This window comes from Cataglyphis hispanica, chromosome 11 (genome assembly GCF_021464435.1).
Source record: "Cataglyphis hispanica isolate Lineage 1 chromosome 11, ULB_Chis1_1.0, whole genome shotgun sequence".
In the NCBI taxonomy this organism is placed as follows: Eukaryota; Metazoa; Arthropoda; class Insecta; order Hymenoptera; family Formicidae; genus Cataglyphis; species Cataglyphis hispanica.
In genome coordinates, this window is record NC_065964.1 from 2,406,737 (window position 1) to 2,418,926 (window position 12,190).

At 37.6% G+C, this 12,190-nt stretch overlaps 1 protein-coding gene across 2 annotated transcripts in view; it reads right to left on the minus strand.

The window, feature by feature from the left end:
• LOC126852713 (neurogenic locus Notch protein) overlaps nucleotides 1–12,190 on the minus strand; it is a 259,129-nt gene that overhangs the window by 133,924 nt on the left and 113,015 nt on the right. Inside the window, exons 1-2 of one of the 2 annotated variants that reach the window (XM_050597775.1) lie at nucleotides 9,861–10,604; nucleotides 8,910–9,043 (exon numbers count right to left, since the gene is read on the minus strand). In XM_050597775.1, coding sequence (XP_050453732.1) covers nucleotides 8,910–9,043; nucleotides 9,861–9,910 — 184 coding nt within the window. In that variant the 5' untranslated portion in view covers nucleotides 9,911–10,604. Of the gene's footprint in view, nucleotides 1–8,909; nucleotides 9,044–9,860; nucleotides 10,605–12,190 lie in introns of those variants that run through there. The other variant, XM_050597774.1, reaches the window with a different exon arrangement.

Genomic DNA, 12,190 nt, shown 5'->3' on the forward strand with positions numbered 1-12,190 from the left:
TCGAACGGGAATCTCGCGCATCTGCTTCGTCGACCGAATTCGAGAACAGATTCAATCGGTCAGCGTGCAAAAAGTCGAGAAGAATTAAAAAGATAATTAATTGAAATTTTTTTATTTATTTAAAAAATATTTTAATACCTTTTACTATCTAAAAAAATTTTCAATTTCTTTAAATAATACATATTTAAATATTTAATATTTAGAAAATATTTATAAACGCAAATATTAAAAAAAAAGAATTGTCTCGATAAAACTAAATTGCTTTGAAAAAAAAAAAAAAAAAAAGTAAATAAATTGAAAAAAGAACGCATTTGTAATTGGAAAATATTATATCGATTTTTCTTATGCATTCCGATTTGAAATAGATGATATCACGCTTAAATAATGCGTACGCGAAATGTACGCGTCCTGTTTTTGTATCATCGAAATATATCAGCTGTCATGGAACTTCCTTTAGCGCCAACCTTTCGATACGCATGCAAATACAGCTCGGCAAACACGACGATCGATATTGCGATTCAACGGACGATTTAATTTAATCCAGATTTATATCCAGCGCAAAATGGCGAACACCGCACTCGATTCCGGTTACCACCAGTGGCAGTTTCTTCAGCTCGGTTTACACCGCGTGGGTGTGGATTTATCGTTCCACCGGAGATGCAGACAAAAGACAACCACAAACCCTTCCTCCCATCTGGATAAGTAAGAGTTGACTACGACGAAAATATCTCGTGGATATCCATCTCTCGCGTGTAGGATTCAACGGATTATTCTACTTTATGTGTTACGCGTACAAGGATGTGTGTGTGTGTGTGTATGTGTGTTATTATCTCGAAAAATAATCTCAAGCAAAATTATATACATATTTTCTTATTATATTAAATTTTTTTTTATGAAATAACATGTTTAGAGATGTAATAGTAGAGAATAATATTCGCTTCTGTCAAGAATCCAAGCTAGAATTGTTCTTTATTCCAATCTTTAAAGAAAGCGGAATTCCAGTACACGTACATTCTTATGTCATATATGATACGATACGGTACGAGCATTGAACTGTTATTTGGCCAACTATCATAATATAAATAATATACTAAGATAATGTATATTTGACAGATTAATATCTGACATGTTAATATTACTTTTGACAGATTAACATCTGACATGTTAACATTAGTTTTGACAGATAAACATCTGGCATGTTAATATTGATTTTGACAGATTAATATTACTTTTGGCAGATTAATATTTAACATATCAATATTGATTCTGACAGATTAATATTTGACATATGAATATTGGCTTTGACAGATTAATATTTGACAGATATTAATATTTGATTTCCTAACATTTAATTTTTTGTTACATTTGACTTGTAACACAAATGCGTCTCATATTTTACAAGTAGTCTCACAGAGGATTATATTACATTATGCAGTACTCATTCTGATTTTGGATCAATTCCCTAGAGAGATTCGTACTCGCCACAATATCGAGACCCCAATGAGCGAATAGCAGAAAAGGGGTTCCGCATGGCACATCTGTGCAATTTGACCAAATCGTGGGAAAGAAACTATGTGGAGGAAACGAGTTGCAATGCAAAGATTGACGGACCAATAATATATATATATATATATATTTTTTTTATCTTGTTACGACTGCTCATCATCACTGCAAAATCGCTGTGTTTCATGATCACCATGAAAATTTCGCGTTAGGTTCACTCAGCATAAGTTTTATGACCCTAAATTCGAAGGTCCAAACCTATGATGAGAGAGAGAGAGAGAGAGAGAGAGAGAGAATAGCTCCAACTGGGAATCACGTCTAGAGCGGCGGCTCGAACTCATTTATCGCGTCCCTCCTCCAGTCTCAGAGCTTATGAGAATGAAACGCCAGCGGTATACTTATATCCCTACGGCTACAAGCAGCCATGAACGCAAGAACGACCCGGTATCTGTCACTGTCGCGAGGAATTGTGAGCCGGCCGCGTCCAGTCCGAGATTGGTGTGTCTCGGAAGCTCCCCCCTCCCTCCCTCCCCCATCACCCTCCTTTTGTTTAAAAGACTGACTTGTCTCGAGATTAGCGGGCGTTATATCTTTTTATGACGTATCAAAATTAGAGTTAGAAAAAATATTAATCAATTAATTATACATATAATGTATATAGATATTATTTCGCAAAGGAATTAATCTCGGATTTTGATATATTAATATAATGATTTAATTCATAATTAATTTTGCCAATAATATTATTATGGGAAGCAAATAGACAGTTGATGACACTTGATGAAGGTTATTTACAATAGAGAATTGTTTATAATAGTTTTTTAATCGAGATACAATGGCAGAAGAATTAAATTAAATTAAATTAAAAAGCGCGGCAACAACGTGCCTTGGAACAGACAGAGAGATATATTTAATATAAAAATTTCACGTAATTATCACGGGGTGACCTTCGTCGATTTAGCGGTCGAGGTGGAGACTGGATCCGCGATGGAAAAATTACTAATTACGACGTCACCTTCGCGCGCCGAGTTGCTACGCATATATCTGAACCACCTACGGTGCGTCAGGTTGAAGAACCGGAAGAAGCGAGAGAATGGAGCGACGACACGGTGGATTGCGCGATGAAATAGACCCCGTGGACAATGCACGAGAATGGAGGCACACGAAGACGTACGTCGCGAGGACACTTGTTAGACGTCGTCGTACGCGCCTGCTTTGTGCTCGAGGGTTCGCGGCTATTAATTACGCAACGTAGGACAGAGAGAGAGAGAGAGAGAGAGAGAGAACGCGGTTTTTGTCGGATTAGAAGAGAACACACGGAGAGATATTAATAACGCTCTTTCACAAAAGCCGAAACGCGTTGAGAAACGGCGCGAACGGCGTCCCATGAATCGCGGCTCCGTGGAGGAGATTTAATTAAGTGTTAAGCCCTGCTCGACTAATGAAGAACAATGTAACCGAGAAGTCGATAAATCTTCCCTCTCTTTCTCGGGCTCGTGAGCCGCTCGCGTATGGATTTCAATCGTCTCTGAAGGTATCTAAACGACATTTCTACGGACGAAGTCCGTGGGTGGGCAAGAAACAGAGAGAGAGAGAGAGAGAGAGAGAGACACGCACGTATCTCGGCGTTAAAATTCGTGTACCGTTGCAGGAATGGTAGATACAACACACGACACGTGGGAACGAGGCGCGAGTTATCGCGCGCTGTTGTAATAATTATCAGCTGATCGATCGCGACGCGTGACGGAAAACTCGCGGCCGATTATATTCGCGTGTTTCCGGGTGTGCCGTGGCATGAAAGTACCGCTTTTTCCTATTCGGCGAGCAGGATAGGGGGGTGGGGAGGGGGAGGGGAGGTGGTAGAGAAAAGTACGATGTTCCGCATCGTACGTTTCTCGGTTAAACGAGATAATGCGGAGAATTTAATTAGGAGACATATGTCACGTGTCTTCTGACATTTATACATATATTTTTTTCTGACTTTCACATATCAATATTTTGATTAAATTAAAAGTTAAAATAATCAAAAGTTAAAAAAGAAATGTATGTATATTATAACGCAATTTTTAGAATTCGTCTAAATAGGTTGCCAAATTTTTTTATTAAAAAAAAAAAATATTTATTAAATACCTTCTAAGGTTTATATGCGTATATATAAGGCTGATTTTAAAAAATAAAAAAAAAATTTAATGCGTATTTTATGGAATATATTTCCTCTAAAAAAAAGAGAATATATATTAAAATACATATAACGTAATTAAATATTAAAATAAATTGAAATATATATTGAAATAAATTAAAATACATATATAAAATAAATCAAATAAATTTATAAAAAAAAAACTTCGTCTCTTTAAATGCACATGGTTGTAAAATAAAGGCAAAACGAGTACCTTTATACTCGACTTCGTGTGTATATCTTTTTCTCCCATTGCCCTTAATCCTTGACACATTTCTTATCGTATAAATTGTCCGTAACGATTCCCCAGGAGAAACGGCAAAAACGGCGAAACTAACGCGCGCTTTACTTTGCCTTCCCAGTCCCTTCGCCGCACTCCCCCGTTCGTCGTGCTACGCATTTTACGTGCACTCGAGAGCAATGGTATAAATCAACGGGGAACGGATAACCCCCATCCATCCATTTCGTGTCTCTCTCATGCTCAACCACGTGTGAGAGACAATACTCTAACATTTCACACGTGGAAACTTTTTACGTGCGATTTATGCGGCGATGCGTAATCGTTACGTTAGACTAATGACGAGGGAGATCGTATTTCTCTTTGGAAGAATAAGAAATAATTTATTTCTTTTTGATACTATTTTTTTTCTATTCAATATACAAAAACTTCACACGATTAAAGATTATACGGCGAAGTCGTAAAATGATCACGCGAATGTAATTTTACAATGAATAGCATACCGTGTGTCCTTCTGACTTGTATGTGTATGTATATATGCGCTTGCTGTAAACCAGTTACAGAAATTACACGGGGAACATGACGAGCGAGCGAATGCACTCAATCTTCCGACATCGGTCGCGCTAAAATAGATCGAATAGATCGGATTCTCGATCATGCGTGCAGGCAGGACTTGTTTGATTTTAATTAAACAATAGCTTGTATTCGTTGCACCTGTTAAGAGAAATGGGATGGTACCCGTTCAATAAGAGTAAAATGATAGCTTTTAATTGATAAGGAAGCTCGTATGCATTTTCATGTCGACGAGCTTGAGCAGGCTTTCATGTCAAAGTCATTAACTAGAGATAATTAAATATCTTTTTATTTATCATGCAGGATTTTTATCACAGTTGTATTAAAAAATATCATCACATTATATATATTTCCTGCTTTCGTTTTAATAAGAGATACTCAGCTTTCTTGTCTTATATTTTTTTATATTATATAATATCATATAATAATATTAATAATTTCAAATCTTTTTGTTTACATCATAAAAATTTACCGTGATTAAATAAAAACAATTCAAATAAAACAGGCAAATAAATAGAAAATTAAAATTCGCGTTATTCCGTCTAAAACAAAATAAAATGTAAACATGAGAGCAGGAATGTAAACATAACAATGAGACTGTATAAACACTTGAAGAGCCAGAAAATGATGGAGTCATCGAATATAATTGCCGTGGCGAACGGTAAGAAGTGGATCAACAAATTAATCGGTGTGAGAGCATCGATGGAAACTCTCACGAGACTATTCAATCCTTCGTCGGCGTCGCCGGTACAAAGTACGTACTACAACTTCAACAATAAATTCGCGTTTCTTGCCGATCGTCGCGGGGCGTAGATAAAATCGACGATTTAATTCCTCCGCAAGAACTTCACCGGCCAGGCACAATCGTCGCGGTCGATCAAACGTCAAGACTCGTCTTCTCTCTCTCTCTCTCTCTCATCTCCAATTCATGCACTCTGTATCTCTGTATGTGTGCATGTATGTGTGATGGAATCGGAACGAGAAAGATATGAAGAAAAAATGGCAGTTAGAAAACGGGTATTGTAGGAGCGAGCCGAGGCATCTCTCTCTCTCTCTCTCTCTCTCTCTCTCTCTCTCTCTCTCTCTCTCTCTCTCTCTCTCTCTCTCTCTCTTTCATTCAGTCTCTCATTCTATCTTTCTTTCTCCATTTGCATCGTCTTTCTTCTCTCTCTCTCGACCGATCAATTTCCTAGTTAATCGTCTATCCGACGTTCGATAAAGCAACTTCTAATTAGCGAAATCGAAGGGAGAAGGCGTGATCGGATCGCTCGGCGCGAGGAAAATCCTTCGCTAATCAGGGATTAGATCCTTAGAAAGGAGACTATAGTCGCACGCGACGTAAAATGTAGCGAGGGAAGAGGATGGTGGCTCGTGCTCGGCACGAAGTGGCAACAGACAGGCCAAAGGATGAGAGTCAAAAGAGAGAGAGGGATGTTGGAAATTGAACCATTATAACTGATTATGCGAGCAAATCGTTTCGCGAACGAGAAGCGTTGCGATGCTGTCGAATTTCACCTCGATGGAAATTATATGACATTTAACGGCATTATTATTCTATTCAAGAAAACCAGCAAAATGACAGAACGTACGATTATATAAATATATTTAATGCATTGTATAATATCTTGCATTCCTTAAAATTCATTATCCCTTTCTCTATCTTTCTTCTTGGATAAAACATAAGTTTTTATGTAATCAAAATAAAAATAAATTATGACAATGGGCAAGCGTACTGCAAGCCTTAGATCAAAAATCTAATATCTGAAAAATCTGATAGATAATATAAAATAGGTATTAAATTTTAGAGCAATTTATAAATTATTAATATTTATATATTTATAAATATATTAATATTTGAAAAATATAAATATATAAAATTAAATAAAATATTTATAAACATATTAAAATTAATATTTATAAATATATAAATTCAAAATTATGTTGAAACAATTTTTTTTCTTTCTTTCTTTTTTTATTTGTTAAATCAATCTCTTATAAACACTAGAAAATATTTAATACATATTTTAACGAGTATTTATTTAAAAAATTTTATTATAGTATTTCGTGAGCGAATAAATACTATGTTAAATGTCAAGAAATGTTTACTAGCCATTAGTGCTGATAATTAATCAAACGCAACTGCTACAAGTAGGATCGAGTTACGCCGAGAGGAATGGAAACGAGTACAAGAAAATGAAGAAAACGGGATCTTTACTTATAAGTAATATACCGAGACGAGAGAAGTCTACAGGAGACTTCTCGAGCACCGATCGAGCAAGTTCAGCGACTCCTCGCGGTAGGCAGAATCCGGAATAGTTACGACCGGGAACAAGCATCTCCGACTAACGACCACCGCCGACACCATGACTTGGGCACGCCTTCTTCGAGTTTCGATCCCGGCGTGGACTTATTGGAGTTGTCACGGCAAGAGCAAGTGTGCCCTCCGCGGAAGACGTCGGTCGCCTTGAGCGGAAAAGGCGATAATGACGGCGGGCGGCCCCGTTCGCGCCAACCTCGTTCGAGAAGAGGCCGGGAAAAAGGATGATCGAAATAAGAGGTGCGTGTAGTTATGCAGGCAGCTCTCTCCGGATGATGGCCTCCTCGAACGCGAATACCTGCCGAGACAAATGGCAGGCACAAAGCGGCACTTTGTATTTAATGTAAGGTAAAACACACGGCGGCGACACGCGTGAGCAAAGTTACACAAAATACGTTCGGCGAACGTTCAATTTCTTGCCCCCCATCCACCACCCCTTCTCCCCACATTCTTATTCGCCGAGAGAATGTCCACGGATTTATAGATGCCCGAAAAAGGCACGATTAAACGAAACAAGATTTAGCGTGCTGGGAATTTGATATAATGTCGGGGCCTTTAAAAGTAAATGATTTTTTTGTTATTGTAATTTAAAAAAATTTTAATTATGCTTTATAATATTTTTTAAGTATTATGAAGTATTTATTTTTATAAAATATTAAATATACATGCAAATTAAATATGTACGTATATAGAGAAAGCCATTTACGAGTACAATTATAAATATTTATAGATGAAAATAATTGCATGTCTAAATGAATAAAACATTCAAACTGTCAACCTGTGTATGCAGGTGTAAAAAATAAAATCAACAATGTAATTTGAAAAAATTTTAAATTTAAAAAAATTACACACCCTATACTCTATACTATAACATTGCCTACTTTTTTTTTTTTATAATCGCACAAAATATCTAGAAGCGTGTAACGATGAGTGACGAAGAACCACCTGTGAAAGGGCAGAAATTCGCTCGCGTTTCTCAAACGGGAGAAGGTGCGCCGGCACACAAGGTGGACGGAAGAGGACGACGGAGGGGGCGAAGACAACGGGGGAGGGGGGGAGGGGGGGAGTAAAGGAGCAGACCAAGTAGAAGGTGGGGTCGCCATGGTCGTGGTCCGCCTGGGAAAAAGAGGACCACGCATTGTGATCCGGGGAGCGAGAAGGCCACGCTAGGCTGACCCTAGGCTTTACATTAACCATCCACCGTGTATATATGCACACGTATACGTAAATGACCGTGCCGGACACCCCTGGCCGGGATTGTACCTGTTGCACCGAGTAATCGGTGCCCTGCCGTACGAGAGGCTCTCTTTTCTCTCTCCTTCTGTCTCTCGTTCTCTCTCTCTCTCTCTCTCTCTCTCTCTCTCTCTCATGCTTTTTCTCTCGTATTTTTGGAACAAACAGAGTGGAACGTGCGACAATCTCCGAAAAGTCCCGCAGCAGGTTAATCCGTAATTAACCGACTTTTGTCATCCCACCCCCTCCACCCCCTCCCGCTCCCCCCTCCCACCCAGATGTCGCGCGAACAAACGGGTCGCGAGAATCAACTTCTCGTCGCTTCGTGAGAAAAGTTTACGAAACGGTTTTCACGGAAATCGCGAGATTTCGAGATGACTCGATATGACAGAACGAGAGTCGTTATTTATCCCGCACTACGGAAACATGAGACAAAGAAGAAAAGAAAAAGAATTGTTTCTCTCTCTCTCTCTCTCTCTCTCTCTCTCGAAAATATTTTTAAAGCAAATCTCTCTCTCTCTCTCTCTCTCTCGGACGTTCGAATTATAATTTCTCTCCGCGACATGTAAGCGATCCCACTCCCACAGAATTCTTGAAACTTCACAATAATATATATATATTGAAAATGTCCGTAGATTTTGCCATTCATTTATTTTCGTTAACCTTGACAACTTGGCGATCGCGCGCACGTGACGCGCGGATGACAGCGAGGTTCGGGGGAGAAGAGGAGCGAAATGTGCGTGCGAGAAGATCGTACGCTTTGATACCGAAAAAAGTTTCATCTTTCCCTGGAATTGGGAGAGTACGATGGGGGGATTTTAAGGCGCGATAGGAAGTTGGAGAAAAAAAAAAAGAAGTTTACTCACCTTCGGGACAGTGACACGCGTAGCCGAGCTCGCTCAGCTGATGGCACGAGCCTCCGTTTTCACATGGTGACGGATCGCATGGGATGTAGTCGCTCTCACAATTTTGTCCCGTATACCCGCTCGAGCACATGCATCTGCGAGATAAGAAAGATTACATATTGAAAATATATAATAAATGTATAAGAAAACTGATAGGATAATTTAAAAAGAAAGAAAGAACGTAACTTTTTTTAGAGACTATATAATTTAAATTTGAAATTTCTGTAAATAAGTAATTATAATTCTCCCCTATTTTCCCTCACTCTTAATGCGTGAATAATCAACGCGATATGTGAGCAATATCGATTTTTCTGCGACTGAGAAATCTGTAATACGATCCAACAACGAAAACATGAAACAATTCCATCAGTTCGCGTTGATATCGATGACAATATAATCGAAAGAATATGACACCGTCCAGTAATCACGCCATCTGTTTCAATCAATAATTATTTGAAGCGAAGCAAATTCTTTTAAATGTATGATAGCGTATAAAAATATTTCTTTAATAAATTAAAGCTCATCTTCCTTTTTCGAGAGAAATTTTTATTTAAGTAAGTTGAAATATGATCATAATCATTAGAGATCATACACTTAACTATCCTTTTAAAAATCCTTTTACGATTTATAGATCACGATTTATGTCATTCCAACATGACATTTACACGTCACGTAAAATACTCGCTCATATAAATGTCAATATACATATTATTTCCTGTTTATTAAATATTATTTTATAAAACATTGATAAAGCTCAACTTATTATCCTGAACTCAAATTTATCAACGATTCATCGGTAAAAATTGTAAAATAGTACTCATTATCTTATTTTATGTTGCTTCGTGCACGCGAGGATGCTGAGATAGAAAAATTTTAAATTAAAAAATAATCCATTTTTTTTCTCAAACGCACCTCGAGCCAGCGACGAATAATAGCAGAAGAAGCACGCGCGTGAGATTCATTTTCGCTTGTAATCAATGCCCACGAACGTTCGCAGCAGTGAAACGTAATCCTCATATTTCCACGAAGAGGCCCGATGCGCGAATGTTCACTCCATTTTCCGAGAAGAAGAAATTACTGGGAAGGGGGAGGGGGAGGGATCCAGCCTCTCGTTCTCCTATCTCTCTCTCTCTCTCTCGTTCCACGAAACGATTAATCAAAAATTCGCGGTAATACAAACGCACTTGATATATCTTTTTCTCTTTTCACACGACTCTTATGCATTAACCCTTCGCAACACAAGTTCACACACTATCGCACACTGGCTTCGGCAAAGGCCCCTTTTTTTTCACACACGACAGTGTAATCCAACTTGTCAGAGATGACCGCGACGTTTGACAGAGGAAAAAAATCAAGAGTAATAATTCAGAAAATATTATCAGTTAGTATAAACACACGATTCGCATATCGATGATCACACTGTATTTAATATATCACGATACAACATCGCTCGCCTCTCGCGCCTTCAAACTCGGTGGTATCGTATTATTATCGCGATTTAATGGCCGCGACAAACGGACGCGCGTATGTCTTTTCACTTGAACACTGAAAATCAAACTCCGTTCGATTTAATAACGCGGTTACTTTGAACGAAATGGACGCTCGAACGCGAACGTGGGAACGCGCGCACGAGACATGCGTCCTCCTCTCGGGTGACTGGCGACTGACTAACCTTACCTTCCACCGTGGACCGCTCAGAGGGCGCCAGCATCGCGCATTCCCCTCCCCACCATCCGCAACGCGCGCTCGGACTCGTTCCCCCTCCATCCCTCCCGTCCAACATCACCGTGCGCTTTCTCTTTCTCATCGCCGGCAAGTTTCGCGCCCCTCTTTTCTCCTGCGCTCGCGCTTACTCGCACACGAAGGCTCCCTTCTCGCCCTAACTTTGTTGCTTTCCGATCGAGACGTTATTTTTTTTTTCTCTCTTTCTCTCTCGTTGCTCTGGGCAGCATCTTTGCGCAAGAGCATCTCCCTCTTGCATTCTGCCACTTGAAGAGGGAGACTATACAAATTCCATCCGGCACGAGATAAGATTTCTTTAATGCAACTTTAAATATTTATATAAAAATGTTTATGTAATTCTTTTTTAATATAAATTTATAGAAAAAGGTAAGATTTCTTTTATACAATTTTAAATATTTATAAAGATGTTAATGAAATTCTTTTTAAATATATAAATAATGAAGATGTATTATAATGATATTTTTATATACAATTAATTGATCTTTAGAAATAAATGTACAAAGAAATTTCTAAATTATCTTTTTCTAAATAAATACAACTAACTTTTATCGACTGTATTTTGTGTTCAATTAACATTCTATGTTCTTTATGTGAATTATGATATTTATTTATGATAAATTATAAATTAAAAATTAAATTAAATTGAATTCTTATTAGAAATACTCCCTATACTTTCCTGAGCGCGAAAAATATTCCATAAATATTGTCAATATCAAATTCTTTGAATATATACTTGTAACTTTGTCGAACAGTGCTAATCTTAATCCCCTGATCGGCCGTATTTTACTCGAGTCAATACCTTAATCGCTATTTTCGTGTCCGAAACACGCTCTGTTTGCATAGCAGCAAGGTAAATATGTATAAAACCGCGAAATGATGGATGTGTCCGCAGTCTAGTGCATATTTGGGGAGGACCGAGTCGCGTCGAAAGTAAAAACAATGACTTGCGCGAAAGTGTTTGCAGCTTCGAAATGGTGTCAATACCTACGATCTAAAAATTTCAAATAAAAACTCACTTTCAAGATCAGGCTCGTTACGAAAGATCTTTCAATTTTTACTAACAAACTATCGTATACATATATATATATAGTAATAAATATGATATTATACAATAATTATTTATTATAATAATTATATAATTTTAATTTTAATTATATATTAATATAACTAATAATTATATAATTAATATATAATAATATAAGCAATCAGAAGAATTTATAATAATATATTTATAAATTAATATTTCCAAAAAAGTAATTGAAAGAAAAAAAAAAAGAAAAATACAAAGATGCGTAATATTTTTCTTTATATTTCAGAATTAATACTCCGTTGCTCAAATATCCGATATTTAAATGCTTATCGATCGATTAATATTTACAAAGGATATATTATTCGTCCGCAGCCCCTGTCGACGAAGGCAAGGCCAACTTTAAAGTTTAATTTTCACTTGTTTACCCACATTATGCGCAGGAACTGGTCTACGGGCAGATAGAAGGACG